Below are 16707 nucleotides of genomic sequence, written 5' to 3'. Positions count from 1 at the left end.
GCAGAATGAGTCACCTGGTTGGTCTTGGGTGCCGAAACCAATGTAGGGGGACTTTGTTCAGTCAAGAGGATCTTCGCTGGAACAGGGACTGTAGGAATTGTTGTGTTTTTGCTATCTACACAGCCTGACAGTTAAGACACCATGCTTCAAAACTGGAGATACACCTTATCAGTACACACACTCACATTCAGAGCCCCAGCTGACAGCTGTTCAACAAACTGCTGTGCAGCTTCTGGCATATCACGTGAGAGAGAGTCTGCTAGCTGATTCTGTGCAGCAGATGGGCGTAGCTATTCCAGGAAGAAAAGTCATCCCATCGACATACTTGCTCTTCTAACTAGGAGGCCATGTGGAGAATACAGTTAGTGGAGCTGCATGTCCACAGCAAGGATCCCACTGTTAGACTCTGGGGTAAGGCTAACACTCAGAGACCATTAGATTCTACAAGCAAAAACTAAAATAGTCTTAGAAAGTGAATTCACTTGGTATCAGGTATATTGAGCTGGGATAGGATGGCACTTTTCATTGGAGACATTTCTTTTTATGCTGTTTTGGAACATGACGGGTAAATTTCCATACAGGACAAGAGTGCAAGACTGAACGTGTCATGGGTTATTAACCTAGGTTCAACATTTTTGGATGTCAACCACAGGAATATGTCCTGTGAGCTGACAAGCTTTCTGAAGAAAATGCAGTCCTACATCTTCCCTTCCCATGTCCTCCAAAGCTATTTGCACTGAAGTTTTGGAGCTGTGCTTCTTGCTTACAAATTCTGCCTCTTCGTTTTCCTTTCTGGGGAAATGATCTTCATTTGAAGCACCCGTGTAGGTATTTCACATCAACAACAGAGAAAGCAACCTCTACAGATCCTTTTCTTACCCCCAAATGCATCACTGTAAAGTGGGCTCTGGGATGTCAGATGCCTTCCAAGTCAGTCCTGCACAGATAGCCATCTGTGTGCAAGGTCTCCAGACTGTCTCCCTCGTCTCACGTTATAGTTTGCGTCATGCAATGCTGATCTCCTTTGCACTTTTGCACCAGTGTTTCCTCTTTCCGTGTGACTGGGAGGTGCACAGGTAGCTGGAGCAAAGGGCTCCCTTGTGGGTAAAATGACGGCCCAGAAGGCCCCGCTGTGAGCGCTGCTGGCTTGGGATTGCACAAAGGAGGTTTGTTACCGGAGACACCGTGATCCCTGCTGGTGCCTCTCCAACTGGTAGCCTAACAGGAAAGCTGTGGAGTGAAGCCTGTGGTGAGCTCTCCTGGAGCGGCTGCTGAGCCTCCAGTGAGAGTGACTGCACACAGTAACCAGCTCATACAGTCATCTGGGACCTCTGCACAGTAGTTCTGCCCGTTGTATCCAATGGTCTCCTTCAGCCAGTGTCGTGGTTTAATCCCAGCCAGCAACTAAGCACCACGCAGCCACTTGCTCACTCCCCTGCTCCTTCCTCCCCAGGGGAGGACTCCTCACACTCCTCCCTGCCCCAGCGTGGGTCCCTCCCACGGCAGACAGTCCTCCACGCGCTGCCCCAGCGTGGGTCCTTCCCCGGGGCTGCAGCTCTTCACGCACTGCCCCAGCGTGGGTCCCTTCCCCGGGGTGCAGCCCCTCAGGAGCAGCCTGCTCCAGCGTGGGTCCCCCGCGGGGTCCCAATTCCTGCCAGCAACCCTGCTCCAGCCTGGGCTCCTCTCCCCATGGGGCCACAGCTCCTGCCAGGAGCCTGCTCCAGCGCGGGCTTCCCCCGGGGTCCCAGCCTCCTCCGGGCACATCCCCTGCTGCGGCGTGGGCTCCTCCCCGGGTGCAGGGGGATCTCTGCTCCCCGGGGGCCCCCATGGGTGCAGGGGCACAGCTGCCTCGCCATGGGCTGCCCCAGGGCTGCAGGGGAATCTCTGCTCCGTGCCTGGAGCCCCTCCTGCCCTCCTCCTGCACTGACCTGGGGGGCTGCAGGGCCCTTCCTCTCACATGTTCTCACTCCTCTCTCCGGCTGCCGTTTGTATCCTAGGCCTTTGTTTTCCCCCTTCTTAAATATGTTATCCCAGAGGTGCTACCACCATCTCTGGTGGGCTCAGCCTTGGCCAGCGCTGGGTCCATCTTGCAGCCAGCTGGCATTGGCTCTGTCGGACATCGGGGGAGCTTCTAGCAGCGTCTCACAGAAGCCACCTCTGTAGCCCCCCCTGCTACCAAAACCTTGCCACGCAAACCCAATATATTCCACCCCTTGCCTCTGTGAATCACATATTTAAGAATTATCATTAAAAACCACATACATCACACAATCCAACCCTTGTCCTTTCACCACAATCATAACAAACGAAATTCCCCATGATCGTTCCGTTTTCTAACATTGTTTAGTCCATGTTTTGCCCGTGACCTCTCCCAGTTACTATCGTTATCTCGAATTGCTCGAGCCCCGAGCCCCATGTTGGGTGCCAAAAAGGACTGTCGTGGTTTAACCCCAGGCAGCAACTCAGCACCACGCAGCTGCTCGCTCACTCCCCCTGCCCTGGTGGGATGGGGGAGAGAATCGGAAGTGTGAGAAAATTCATGGGTTGAGATAAGAACAGTTTAATAATTGAAGTAAAGTAAAATAGTAGCAATAATAATAATATGATCATAATAATAATATACAAAGCAAGTGATGCACGATGCAATTGCTCACCACCCGCCAACCGATGCCCAGCCAGTCCCTGAGCAGTGATTGCTGCCCCCCCGCCAACCCCCCCCAGTTTCTATACTGCCCATGACGCCATATGGTATGGAATAGCCCTTTGGTCAGTTTGGATCAACTCTTCTGGCTGTGCCCCCTCCCAGTTTTTTTTGTGCACCTGGCAGAGCATGGGAAGCTGAAAAGTCCTTGACTAGTGTAAGCCCTACCTAACCACAACTAAACCATCAGTGTGTTACCAGCATTATTCTCATCCTAGATCCAAACCACAGCACTACGCCAGCTACTAGGAAGAAAATTAACTCTATCCCAGCTGAAACCAGGACACCCAGTCTTTTCGTAGCTTCTCTGCACTCTGTTGCCCACCTCAATGCTGTCCTGTTTCTCAGCCCATCACGTGCTATTTGTTGCCCCCATCTGTTGTACTTCTCCTCCCCAACTCACCTCTGCCTGGTTTACTTAGAGCAAATGCCCTGAACTGCCTGTTCCTGTTTGCAGACAGCCCACTGAAGGGGCTGTTGGGGCTGGCACACAGACACTCCCCAAATCGATGTGATGATACCGTAACACTGTATGGAGGCAGGGAGGACAATGTTGCACGTCTCTGGGGGGGTACTGGCAGAACTGGCCTCTTCTAGAAGGGCCTTACTTGGCCAAAACTGCAGAAGCCCAGTAACATGACACAGTTCGATGCAGTCCAGGCACTCCGGATTCCCTAGACAACTGGTAAAGCTGTATGTAGCAGGAAGTTTTTAATGAGCAACCAGGAGGGATTAGAGAGCCTGGAGCAGCTTGTGCAAAGTATTTGGACTTAAATATGATCCTGTGTCAGACTTTCTAAAACTCTTAGCAGCATTCTGGTTTGCTAGGGTTTTGCAGCCTAGGAAGCAGGGCTTGACATGGGAATCCCACTCCTAAATCAAGGTTCTCCTGCTGTTCCTGGCTGAGGGAGTAGGTGACTTCTGACCGCATAAGGTGCTGCGGGCAGGGGAAGCTTGTGTGTTGTTCCCCTTCTCAGGAGAATCTTGTGACTATGTGGATCGGTAGGATGTCCTCTGAAGGACAAAGAGGACAAGTTGCTGGCAAACAGGACCCTGTGTTTGATGGATCATCGATATGATGGACCACAGCAAGTCCTAAACAGGGGATGCAGTCAGCAGTGCCTGCTTTCAGACAGAAGTTGATTGAACCCTCCTTTCCCTGAGCTGATCCTCACAAGTCTTCTCATTTCCAGCAGCAGCTGTACAAAGAGCTTCCACAGCTCCAGAACCTTCTCCTCCTTTCTTCTGCTGAGCTGTACTTCTAGCAAACGACGTTACTCCTTTTTTTTCCCCCCTTATTCCAAACACTTCTATCTTTCACAACCGTAAACAACATTAACTCCCCAAGCAATCTTGAAGAACAAAGGCACTGAGATAAGATTAGCTTGCCACAGAGATGTTTATAAGACTTTTTTTTCCCCTTCCCTCCTGCTTATGAATTCCACCCCTTGGCAGGCAGGTTGGGGATTGTTATGTAACAGCTGCGCTACGTGTAATTAGAGGGCACAAAATTATATATGAAGCAGGCATATTATCCGCTGTGCATGCTACAAGCTTACCTGAGTTTGAAAAGCACATGGGCAAGTTTGTGGAGGAGAAAAACATTAATGATGAGTGACTGTAAATATCCTGAATGTGGAGATACCGAGTCTGGTTCAGAAAGTCCTTCAGCTGCAGATCACAGAGGTCTGTGAGTGTATTGCAGGGAAAGAGCTGCTGTTAGAGACAAAAAAAACCCAGACTAGGATGATCCTTGCTGGATTTGCTGTTGTTGCTTTTATGTTCTTAGTTCAGTTCACTGAGTGATGAGCAATACCTGCCTAACCACAGCAAGGAGCTGGTGAGGACCTCATAGAGCTTTGCAAACTAACCATTCTCTATAAAAATGCTATTTTCCAAGGCCATTTATTATAAGCAGAACATTGAGGCATATGGAAGTCAAGTGCAGCAATTACATCTGTTAAGTATGGGACCTTTCTGTTGGCTGGACCCACCTGATTGTTATTCATACAATGGAGTAATTTTTGTGTGGTGTTGAGCTTATCGGTTTCTGTTTTAAAAGTGATTAGAGCCTGAGTCATGTTTACCCTCACTCTCAGCCGTACTTACTTTCTGTGTTTGAAGGTGCTCCTGAAGGCAAACCAACCTCCTCCTTTGACCTGGATTTCACATTTAAACATATCTTTTTGAAATGTTACCTATCTTTTCTGAAGTCTGTTGTATTTCAGTGTTTTGCAGATTACAGTCTTTCCATCTTGCCTAATTTCTGCCCATGAACAAGTCTTAAACTGTTCACAGTGGGGAAAGAGGGGAGATAAAACACCTTCCAGCTTTTGCTTTTTCGTCTTCCTCCATGTAGAAAGGCAAATGTCTAATACTTTATTTATTCCTGAAGTCTTGCCATCAGTGTTCTCCCATTAATTACCACAGAAGACAGTTACCAAGGTCTTAGAGGACTTTCCCCTTCTATCTTCTTCATGATGGAGCTCCTGATTTTTTTTTTTTTTTAATACTAAAGCCTTTCTGGCATGTTAACTCTGATAAATGAACCTGCTCTTGAGCCTCTGTATGAATTCCTTCTTGGAGGTAGAAGAATTTTCCATCTGTGTGCCGATCATCGAACAGTCTTACTCCCAAGCATACAAATCCTGCAGAACTTGCCATTTTGCCATGCCCTCTTCAACAGTTTAATCAAAAGGTCTTCTTTGGCAAAATACACTGGTTGCTGGTCCTTCTTCTCACTCAGAGGGATCATCAACAACAGCACTCATCCTGCTCAAGGAGTTGAGCAATAGGGCACCCAATCCCCAAGAGAAGTTTCTAAGTTTCTTCACCGTATCTTGAATTAGTTCCTTAACTGTATCTTGACTTTTCACAGCCAGACAGGCTTTGCGACATTCTTACCTTGCGGCCCAATATGGAGGATGCTTTGAGGTTAGAAATATTATTTTTGGCGGCGTTTGCAAAGCAGTCGCCCTGCGGCGGGGTGGAAGCCTGCCCCCACAGCTCCCCTTGCCTCACACCTTCCAGACTGGTGCACATCCTGAATTTCTCTTTGCAAACCTGACCTCAACCAGCGCCGTGTTGTCATACCGCAGCTCAGCTGGTGACCGCTGACCTCATGTCTTGAGGGACATCGTGTGTTTCATAGAATCACAGAACGCTGTGGGTTGGAAGGGACCTTTAGAGCCCACCCAGCCCAACCCCTGCAGTGAGCAGGGACAGCTTTAACCAGAGCAGGGTGCTCAGAGCCCCGTCCAACCTGGCCTGGGATGTTGCCAGGGATGGGGCATCTCCCACCTCTCTGGGCAACCTGTGCCAGTGTCTCACCACCCTCACAGTACAGAATTTCTTTCTCATATCTAATCTAAATTTTCCCTCTTTCAGTTTAAAACCATTCCCCCTTGTCCTGTGGCTGCAGGCCCTGCTCCAAAGCCTGTCCCCACCTTTCCTGCAGCCCCTTCCAGCAGTGCAGGGCCGCAGGAAGGTCTCCCCGCAGCCTTCTCTTCCCCAGGCTGCACAAGCCCAGCTCTCCCAGCCTGGCCTCAGAGCAGAGCTGCTCCAGCCCTCGGACCATTTCTGTGGCCTCCTCTGGCCCCGCTCCAACAGGTCCCTGTCTGTGCGGTGCTGAGGGCCCCCGAGCTGGGCGCAGGGCTCCAGGGGGGGCTGAGCAGAGCGGAGCAGAGGGGCAGAGCCCCCTCCCTCGCCCCGCTGGCCACGCTGCTGGGGATGCAGCCCAGGATGGGGTTGGCTTTCTGGGCTGCCAGCGCACATTGCCAGCTCGTGTCCGGCTTGTCATCCCCCAGCACCCCCAAGTCCTTCTCCGCAGGGCTGCTCTCCATCCTTCACCCCCAGGCTGTATGGATACCGGGGGTTGCCCCGTCCCAGGTGCAGGACCTTGCACTTGGCATTGTTGAACCTCATGAGGGTCCCACAGCCCCACCTCTCCGGCCTGTCCAGGTCCCTCTGGATGACGTCTCGTCCTGCCGTGTCAACATCACCCCCCAGCTTGGCGTCATCTGCGAGCTCGCTCAGGGCGCACTCGGCCCCGCTGCGCTTCCCCACCGAGGCCCGCGCTGGGCCCAGGCCTGCGGGGCGGTCCCCCCCCCCCCCACCGGAAGTGGCGCGCCTCACAGGGCATGACATCACTCTGACGTCACACCACCACCCCGCCACACACTCCCCAATCTCCTCCCTGGCAGACGGTGACGTCTGCTTCAGCCCCGCCTCCCCGGGGCCTGTAGGGGAGCGGCGCCGGGCGAGCGGCGAGCGGAGCCGGCGGCGGGGAGAGGCGGCGGCGGGAGCTCGGCGGGGTCTGCGGGTGAGCGCGGGGCCGCCCCCCCCCGGGGCCCGTGGGCGGCGAATGCGGGGGGGCGAGGGGCTCCCTGAGGGGCCAGGGGCTCCCTGAGGGGCGAGGGTGCCTCGCCTCGGCGGCGGCGGCGGGGGAGCGGGGCCGGGCCGGCTTCCCCCCGCCAGCCCTCCGCCTCCGCCCGGGGGGGCCGCCGGCCTTTGGGGCCGGGGGAGCGGTGCTGCGGTGTTCCGGCCCTTTCTCGGCCCTCTGGCTTCCCGCAGAGCCCCGGCGTGGGCTTACAGGCTTCCCTCACGCGTGTAGCTCCCACCAGCCTCTGCACCTCATCTGCGGAGGCCCGGTGCAAAGCCGTGGAAGCACAGAATCGTTGAGGCTGGAAAAGACCTTTAAGATCATCCAGTCCAACCGTTAACCTAATGCTGCCAAGCCCACCACTAAACCAATGAAGGGTAGGGTAATAATTCCATGTTTCCTGGCTTGGTGGCTGGATTATGTTTAATGAACGTTAAAACCAGGAATCATTAAGATTGGAAAGGATCTCTAAGATCATCAGTCCTTTCCCGCTCCAAGAGCATCATGCTGTTCAGTAGCTGGTGTAATCTTTTTTTCTTTTTTTTTTTTTTTTCCCCCGCCAGTCGGTGGCTGAGGTCAGATTTCTCGTCGGTCCCTTGGCGTTTCAGGCTGAAGTCGTTCCTTGGCGAGCTTCGCGAGGGGCACGGCGTCATCCCGCAGTCGTGCGTCACCTCTGGAAAACAAGCCGCGGAGGTCGTGAGCGTGGGTCAAGGTTATTTTAACTGAGGTTAGTCAACAGCTGCCTGCCAGGGAGAACGGCACGAGCCCGGCCGCCCATCTGCCCTGCCCTGGCACATCCCCACCATGCCAGGGGACACGGGGAGGGGACACAGGGTCCCCCCTACCCTGGTTCAGGGCTCTCTGAACCAGAGGAAATGCCGACAGGGGAGGTGTGACGGCTTTGGTCTTTCCGTCTATCCGGGCTGCATTAAGTGTTGGTTGAGCTGAGAGTATCCCCCAGTTGTTGTAGCTTCGGCACTCCCAAATACGGTGATCCGATGGACTTTCCAGCTGGCAGCACTTGGGCACCAGGGAGTAAGGCTTTCCTGTGGGACAGGCAAGGCAGCAGGTGCTTCATTTTCTGGATGCCCGAGGCGGGCAGTATCTTTCCACTCGAGCTCTTCTTAATGCAGTTGGAAAAAGTAGAGGAGCTTTCCGATGCGTAAGCTCTTCCTCGGGTCTGAAGCAGAAACTGTGTTTCAGAGACAAGCGTGAGAACGATAACTTGGAGTTTAGTGCGTTGGTATGTACCATATACCCGAGGATGTTGGCTGGTTTGAAAGTACTAGTGGTTGGGAATCTGTGAGATCCTGTGCCTCGGAGAGTATCTTAACTTCCTTTGAAAGGAGCAAGTTTTGGACATCTTACATTAGCTCTGTGGAGGAGCATCCCGTGGCATCTCAGCAGCTGTGCAGCCCCCAGAAATGCTGTGGGAGATTCGGGGTTTGGTTCTGACCTCTCTCTCTCCCCTCCCTCTTTCCCATTTTCTTTGAAGCTTACTGTTGCGGGATTTTCCAGACCAAACCCCTGAGTTTCTTATCTTTCTTATCACCATCATGTTCTGTTAATAACTAATACATAAGAAACCATTAGCTTCTATAAACATGTTTTTGTCTCTTATGTGAGCAGCAGGTGCTTGCTGCTTGTGTAACACTTTGGAAATCTTGCAAGGGGACAGCCGCTGGCAGTTAACATAAGAATTCATTTTATGAACCTGTTTCTTTTTACCTCTCTTCTCCCTCTCCTCGTGCTTTAATCTTCTTACAAAACTCAGAAATTTCCTGCTATCCAAGGGAGATTGTCACTTTACATTTCAACACGTGTTTGCTTTATACTAATCCTTTGCACTGCAGCCAATTAGTTTTAAAACCTGTCCTTCAGAGATGACCCTAGGTTGTGTGGTTCTGTTAGTTAAAGAGCTGGTTCCGTAGCTTCAGAGTCCTCTGCTTATCACAAACTTACAGATATTTCCCTGGCTGCTGCTGCTCTCATGCTTTTCCCTCCCCCCTCCCCCCCCTTTTTTTTTTTTTTTAAGGCGTGGGACAACTCCTACTTTCCGTCAGGTTTGGATTGGCTTTCGAAAGAGGCCGTGTCCTATAAATTGCCATCTCCACTCTGCTTCTGCTCTATCACCAGCTGAGGGACAGGTGAGTACAGAAGAGGGAAAATTCCAGTGTATATTGCTTAATCCTTCAAATTAGCGTTGGTTGTTAATTTAAATTAGTGGGGTGGGGGAGATAACTTCCATGTTTCAGGATAAAGCTTCCTTATTTTTCTTAATCTAGAAAACAAAAGGGTTAGTTTCCAGTATCGGTTTGGGTCAATGAGTAAAACCAGTGCCTGAAAAAACTAGTCAGAAGGTAATAAGGGGTAGGGGGAGTTGGAATATATTTCTTTCTCCAGTTCCTAACAGTATTCCTCTTTGGGATAGTAAGAAAGAGAAACCTATCAAAAAATGAAGTTTTTTGCATCAGTGAAATTAATACTTTTTGTGTTCAGAGCTGTTAATAACGAAGTTATTTAAAATGGGAAACTCTGAGCTAGCAGAATGGGCTTTCCTGTGCAAGTTGCTCTTGCAAGGTAATTGCTTTGTGTCAGGGTGACCTTTGTCTCATGGTTGGTTTGGGGAAGTGTTTTTGAGGGGTGCTATTGATTTCTTTTTATATCTGTGCACTTGCTGGCCACTTTTAGAATTTCATAGCTAGTTACACCATCTTTTCCCCCTTCATATTCTTCAGGCTGAACAGTCCCAGCTCTCTCAGCCTCTCCTCATAGGAGAGATGCTCCAGTCCCTTTATCATCTTCACAGCCCATCAGCAATATCAGCTGAATTGTACTAATCAACGCTAGAGAATCAAGATAGGAGAAAGTTGTTGTAACCTCTTAGATAGCAATTAGTTACTTCTGAGGTTGAGTCCACAGGAGAGGGGGCTGCTTTGCTTTTGGTGCTCAACGAATAGCTTCTTCTGTAGGTGGAGTTAGATGTAGGTATATAGGGTCCATATATAAGAAGGAATTGCAAGAGACTTGTGCAAAGCCGGGAAAAGACAGAGCGGTTGCTTCTGTAGCACGGTGACAGGGGAGATACAGCTTTGATAGATCAAGCTTATCATCAGGGAGACCGATCCCTCTGATGGGTTTGTGGCTGTGAGGTGCAGCGGAGGCTTGGCTAATTCCTCAGGATACTAACTGGCCATGCTTCGCAAGGTTTGCTCAACAAGTCTAAGGAGGCGGGGGGGGGAAGATGTATCTCAGAATAAGTCTCTTTGCTCAGTTTTAATATGCAAATGTGATTTTTAATAATGCACTTTTTGGGGGGGGTGGAGTATCTTATTAATAAGCATGTGATAGGTAGTTTAGCAAGTCTTCTGTATTTAAATAGCAGGACTCCCTAAACTATCAGAAAATTCTCAGCCTTGTGTGTTTTCCGTAAGAGAAAAGAACACCCATGTTAATTACTTGTTTGCTTTTCTGTGCATGCTAGAATCGGTAGTGCTGGAATTCATCTGCAGCAATTAGCTGCTGTAATTTCTTGTTGTGGCCTTCCTTCGCCCTAACTCTCTTTTTTATAATATATGAAACAAGCATGCATATGAGAAAGGAATTGACAGGGTAATCTCAAGCAAGCTAGTTTTAAATTTAAAATGGGAGTTTACTCACTCTGTCACTTTGCGAAAGAGAGTTAAAAGTTTTTTGAAGGGGGATAAGGAAGAATTTAAGTAACTGCACTTTAAGAATTGTATTTGAAAGAAGTAAACTGGAACTTCAGGAGAGGCCATTTGTGGATGCATGTGTGATTTATTTGGGGTACGTTCTTCTCCATTTCCTCCTCCAGTATGAAAGATTCGGAGAGAAAGAAAACCAAACTTGCATGTAGGTCAGGGTAGCTTAGGGATATTTTTGCAATATGATTTGCAAGCAAATCATGTCTTTTTTTCTGTGGAGTAATTAGGACATTTTCACGAGTCCTGGGTAAATACCACTTCTCCTTTGTTCGCTTCCCAGGTACTGTCCATCATGCATATTAAGTTTGAACCAAGCAGTGCTTTTTAAAGAGATTTACTGCTGCCTCTGTTGGCTTAGCTGCATCCTGCTGATGCAATACTAAGAAGGCTTGCTTATTCATGGCAGTCTGCAAAACTTTCACTCAAAAGCACCTACAGTGGAGCTGTGTAATCATAGCAGCTGAACTTGCTGAATTCTGGACTTGTTGTCTTTTGTGCTTGAAATCAGGGTTTCTAGTGACTGTTTTAAAAAGGCTTAGACTTGAACCATACTCGCACTGTTCATTATACTGGACTCTGTGCTGGGGCTGTGGATATTTTCTTCAGCTCACCCTGGTGAATACATTACCTCTATTCATGTTACTCCGCAGGCTGCTGACGTGGCTCTCAGTTGGCACGTCACCTAGGACTTGGATTGCATCAAACTTCTCTGAAACCCTTCAGCGTTTTCGGAGGGAGTGTCTAAAATGTTTTAATACGGTTGAGCCATTTGTGACTAATCTTTTTCTCTTGTTCTCACAGCACGTTTAAAGGAGGAAGATGCCAATTGTCAAAAACGTAAGCAGAGCTGTCAGCCAGCTGCTACAGAGCTCTGGTTGTGGATGCGGGATTTCCGTTGTGCCTGTTCGATGCATTGGAGTCTCACCCCGCCAGGTGGCCTCCGACGCTAGCTTTCACTCCGTCTCTTTTTCCGAGTCCGATCATCCTCGGGTGCTAATTACAGGTCAGCATTCCTGTCATAACTGTATTCCTGTTCCAGCTTCTCAGTTGAGTCCCCCACTCCCCTCCTCCCTCCCTGGTGAGCAGAATGCTGGAAGCAAAAATACTCAAATACCCTGGAATTGTGATGGTCTTTCCCGTACAGTGATAGGATCAGAGTCCCAGGTGAACTGTCCTACTATTTTTATTCCAGAAATCTACTAAAAACAGTTCATTGGTTTTTCCTTGAGAAAAGTGTAAAAGCTTTCTGACTCGCTAAGAAAAATAGCACTCATTTCTGATGTGATACATATAATAATGGAACTCTGTATTTTGATATCACTTTTTCTCTGATTTTTGTCTCTTGCGTGTTGCTTTTTAGGTGGTCTTGGCCAGCTTGGAGTGGGACTTGCTAAGCTTCTGAGGTACGTCATGATTCTCTGACTTGCTGTTAGTGAGGAATTCAAGCTTTAGCCATGACTTCTAGAAGCAATAATTTTCTGGAAAGTGGTTTTTAAAAGAATCCTAGTGACGATTGCAGATTTTTTTTTTTTTCTTGCCTCTTAGTTTCATAAATAACTTTAAATTTTTACCATCTCTTTATTTTTTACTCCTGTGCTTGGTTTAGGTTCACTGACGTACTTTCTGTGTGTACATTGGTCACGATTCCCAATATAACATAATTACGTTTAAGAGACTAGCTCCTGAGTTCAGTTTGCTTCCAGTTCAATGGAAGTATTCACAGTCTGAATCCTCAGAGGGTGGTCAGTTTTCCTTTTCTCTTTTTTGGTCTAGTCAAATACGGCTGGATTTGAGTGCTCAATAGAGAGACAAAGGCTGTGATTTTTATGCTGGTACTACGGGAGAGAAAAAAGTACAAACGTCCACTTGAAAAAATATATAGTCCTTTGCTAACTACCCTGCTGCTGGGCTTTGCAGTATTTCAGTTAAGTAACTTCAGGAATAAGGTGCCCTATTTAGTAAAGCACAAACAAAAATAAAGATTAGCATACAAGATCTTGAAGTTTTTATGATTTAGTGAAAGATGAACTGATACAGCAAAAGGAGTAAATTGAAAATATATTTCTTCTGGCTCTTTCTGTTCCCCCGCGTCACATACACAGTTAACTTGTTTTTTCCATGGGATCTTTTCAAGTAATGTAAAATGTTCTGGGAGCTCTCCCTGGTCCATATTGTTGTCCATATCCGTGCCTACTCAGCTCCAGAGTATCGTTTGCACATAGACAGTGTTTGTTGCAGAGGATTTGGTCTATGACCAAAAGTGAGCAAACTCACTGCCTTTGACGCTGTGTTGCAGTTTGAATGTTTTCTACCATTTCTGTGATATCTTTAAAAATCATCCAAATAACGGAAGGCTGGAATGTTCTTCTGTGCCGTCAGACTTGCTCTCTGCTACAGCCTTGTGCTGATTAGAAAAGCATGAGGCAGAGATTACTCGGTTGTATTTACTTTGTTGATGTAAAAGTAGCTGCAGTTACAGCGACCCCAGTGGATTTTTGTTGTCCACAGGGGAGTAGATTATCTCTGGCTAAAATTTTCAGAAAGAAGAGGATAGGAAGGTCTTTCTTAATGTATTTTCATTTTCTATAAGATTTCTCTATCCTTATGCCATCTTTCACTGCTGCTAGAAGAAGTTTACTAATTTTCTAAGATGCTGTATTGACATTTAAGGGACTGGTGGGTTTTTTTAAGTGCAGTAGCTGATTTCATTGCGGAAATTATTGTTCTTCTGATGTATCTCCTGATAAACAAAATAGCAGCATAGCAACTTCTAAATTACCTTGAAGAATGTGGACTCACTGTACTGTGTGGGTATTTTTATACAGGAAACGCTTTGGAAAGAACAACGTGATCTTGTCTGACATTAGAAAGCCTGCAGATAATGTTTTTTATAGTGGTAAGTGACTGGGGGAGCACATGGAAAAAAATTTTGACTTTACTTCTGATGTTGATAGACTAATCACCAAAGTCTAAGCAATATGTGGATGAACCTGAACAAGTTGCTGTTCGAAATGTCTGGATAATGCCTTCCTGCTTTGAAATCTTGCCAAGACATTGATTTCTTCCGTTAGTTATTCCCTTTTTCTAAATATTTTTCTTTGCATTTTTTCACTGTTTCTTTGTCACTTTGTTGACCAGAATAACTACTTGAGTCAAGCTTAGCTTGGCTGTTTTGCTCCTGCTGTAAAAAGAGATGCATTTATTCTTTTGGAGGGAACAAATTGGAAATTAAATTTGTGCTTTATTTTTCCACGCTCAGACAAATTTTATGGTAAGATGGATGTAGAGTAGGTTTTTTGGATTCTTTTATTTCATTAGAAACTTGCGTAAGTTTTTCTTTACTGTTTAATGATGTATTTAGATATTTAAATAGTGTACACTAGATGTTCCCTGTTTTCATGCTATTGACTGGATAAAACAGGAGTTCTTGCATCAGCCTTTTGTTGAGGTGAAGGTAGCTGTTTCCCTTCATTTCTCCTGCTTATTTACAAATTTATTGACTGCTGCTGTTAGGTGTGCATTCTGCTGTGCAATCAAATTCTGAATAGAGTTATGGTCAAGAAGCAGCAGTTTTGAGTTTCATCTAGAACTTTTCTTGACCTCCATTCTTCTTGGCATTCAATTTCCTACTGGTTCCATTTCTTCTAGGTCCTTTTATCTACGCGGATATCTTGGACTACAAGAATTTACGTGAGATAGTGGTGAATAATCGGATATCTTGGCTCTTCCACTATAGCGCTTTGCTCAGTGCTGTTGGAGAAGCAAATGTCCCTTTGGCCAGAGCTGTAAATATTACTGGTATGTGACAAGGGTTTCAACTTCATGGCTCCTACAGAGGCTTGCAAAAGTGCAGCGTATGTTCTGATAAATCCCGTTGTTTGTTCCAGGTTTACACAATGTTCTGGATATTGCATCTGAGCATAACTTGAGACTCTTTGTTCCAAGCACTATTGGAGCCTTTGGACCCACCTCTCCTCGAGATCCAACTCCTGACCTCTGCATTCAGAGACCAAGGACAATCTATGGAGTCTCCAAGGTTCACGCTGAGCTCATGGGAGAAGTGAGAATTTTTTATTTATTTCACGCAAGTTCTGGGAGATCTTCACTGCTTTTGGAAGATTCCTCACGGCAGTGTTTTTTCCTTATTCTTTCCTTCCTTCAGGCTTTAGTACTCAATAGTAGTCTGAGGCAGCTCTTAAGGACAAATGTCTTTCGAGTTTTGTTGGAAAAATGACAAAAATTGGAAGCTGGCAAACATTGGACTTTCGATATCATTTCTTTCCCTGGTTCTTTTGACTTTGGCCTCTCTGCTTCATCTGCCAATATGAATGGCATTGCATAAATGACAGTGTCCAAAACCTTGCGAAAGCATGCTAGACAATGACGACTTTTGGTGGAGGCGGGGGAAAGACTCTGAAGTCCAAGCTGTGGGAGTCTGTACATGCACAACTTCTCTTTTGGCTTTGTAGGTTTTTAGAAATGTAACATTGTTAAAGCTGGTATTTTTTGCGTACAGTTTCTTCACACTTCAAATTGATGAAGGACAGTGGCAGGTCTGAAGACTGTATTAACCTGAAATGTCTCACAAACCTAGGCATTTTCAGTTTCTGAACACTAGATCTAGACCTTACGTTAGAAGCCAATCCATATCAAGAATCAGTATCTACTGATGTGGATGAAAACTAGAAGAGGGCAAGCAGAGAGCTCAGCTCCCTGGCAGGGAATGGAGGCTGTTCAGTAGTTCGTTTTCTTTCATCCCTCTCATTGGACAGCTGCAGAATGAAGGTTCATCCTGTGGCAGATTTTCCCTGTGAAATCAATGAGTTGTGTGGCCTAGTCCTGATGTGTAAAGCTATGTTTCTCTCTTCCCTCCATAGTACTATCATTACCGGTATGGCCTAGACTTCCGCTGCCTGAGGTATCCAGGAATTATATCCGCTGACTCTCAGCCTGGTGGGGGAACAACTGGTAAGTGACTTGTGCATAGTTCTCAGGATTACAGGCAAGAGCAGCAAAAACACAAGCCAATACAAACATTTTTAATGTGTTTGTAGAAATGTAATCTGTGGCAGTATAGAGCATCAGTGTAGAGATGCTATTTCAACAGTGTTACAACAATACTTTTGTCCACTCCAGCCTAGGGCATAATTTTGTAGCCTTTACATTTAAAGAGTATCTGAGAAATTGTGGATTAATTATGCTCATTGAGACCATTTCCTTTAAAAACTATTTTAAACTCTGCTGTCTTGCTGCAATGTGCAAGTGCTAGAACAGCATTGGGATAGTTCGGAATGACTTTTACAATGTAAATCATACACAGTTCTGCTGCTAGACCTTAGACAGGAGACTGGCGGTGGCCTGAGGGGTGTTGGCTGTCATGAAGCGAATGACAGATTGAGGCAGATGAGTACAGGAATCCATTGTTCTTTTCTACAGATTATGCTGTCCAGATTTTCCATGATGCCATGAAGACCGGCAAATTTCAATGCAACCTAAAGCCAGACACCCGTCTCCCTATGATGTATATTGATGACTGTCTGAGAGCGACTCTAGAGGTCATGGAGGCCCCCGCAGAGGCACTGAGCATGAGGACGTACAACATCAGTGCCATGAGCTTCACTCCCGAAGAGCTGGCGCAAGAGGTGCAGAAGCATGTTCCTGAACTCCAGGTGACCTACAGCGTGGATGAAGTCAGGCAGGCCATAGGTTAGTATCAGCTTCTTTGGCAGTGAGTGAGAAAAAACATGAGATTGCTCTCCGTTAAGAGCACAACAAAGTCTCTTTTCTTTTTGGGCACTTGCAAATTGCTCCTGTACGGTTCAAGTCTTACAGTTTGAAATTCAGCTTTAGTAGTTCAAATGGCCAGTGATGATACATCTTAAAGTTTAAAGAAATTTTTC

General features: G+C 47.1%; 1 protein-coding gene across 4 annotated transcripts in view; it reads left to right on the top strand.

Moving 5' to 3' along the window:
- Positions 1-7004: 7004 nt before the first annotated feature.
- Positions 7005-16707, top strand: part of LOC104026899 (L-threonine 3-dehydrogenase, mitochondrial) — a 168055-nt gene continuing 158352 nt past the window's right edge. For 2 of the 4 annotated variants that reach the window (XR_012830919.1, XM_075706888.1), the window contains exons 1-9: positions 7386-7809; positions 9118-9229; positions 11609-11810; positions 12168-12210; positions 13633-13703; positions 14456-14605; positions 14695-14867; positions 15685-15775; positions 16244-16513. Coding sequence is in view for 3 of the 4 variants with exons in the window: in XM_075706888.1 (XP_075563003.1) it covers positions 11627-11810; positions 12168-12210; positions 13633-13703; positions 14456-14605; positions 14695-14867; positions 15685-15775; positions 16244-16513 (982 nt within the window). In the remaining variant the exon portion in view is untranslated. Of the gene's footprint in view, positions 7023-7385; positions 7810-9117; positions 9230-11608; positions 11811-12167; positions 12211-13632; positions 13704-14455; positions 14606-14694; positions 14868-15684; positions 15776-16243; positions 16514-16707 lie in introns of those variants that run through there. The other 2 variants (XM_075706889.1, XM_075706890.1) reach the window with 2 other exon arrangements.

Source organism: Pelecanus crispus, chromosome 3 (assembly GCF_030463565.1).
Source record: "Pelecanus crispus isolate bPelCri1 chromosome 3, bPelCri1.pri, whole genome shotgun sequence".
In the NCBI taxonomy this organism is placed as follows: domain Eukaryota; kingdom Metazoa; phylum Chordata; class Aves; order Pelecaniformes; family Pelecanidae; genus Pelecanus; species Pelecanus crispus.
The sequence above is the reverse complement of the archived record's forward strand: the minus strand, read 5'-3'. Positions and strand labels throughout refer to the sequence as shown.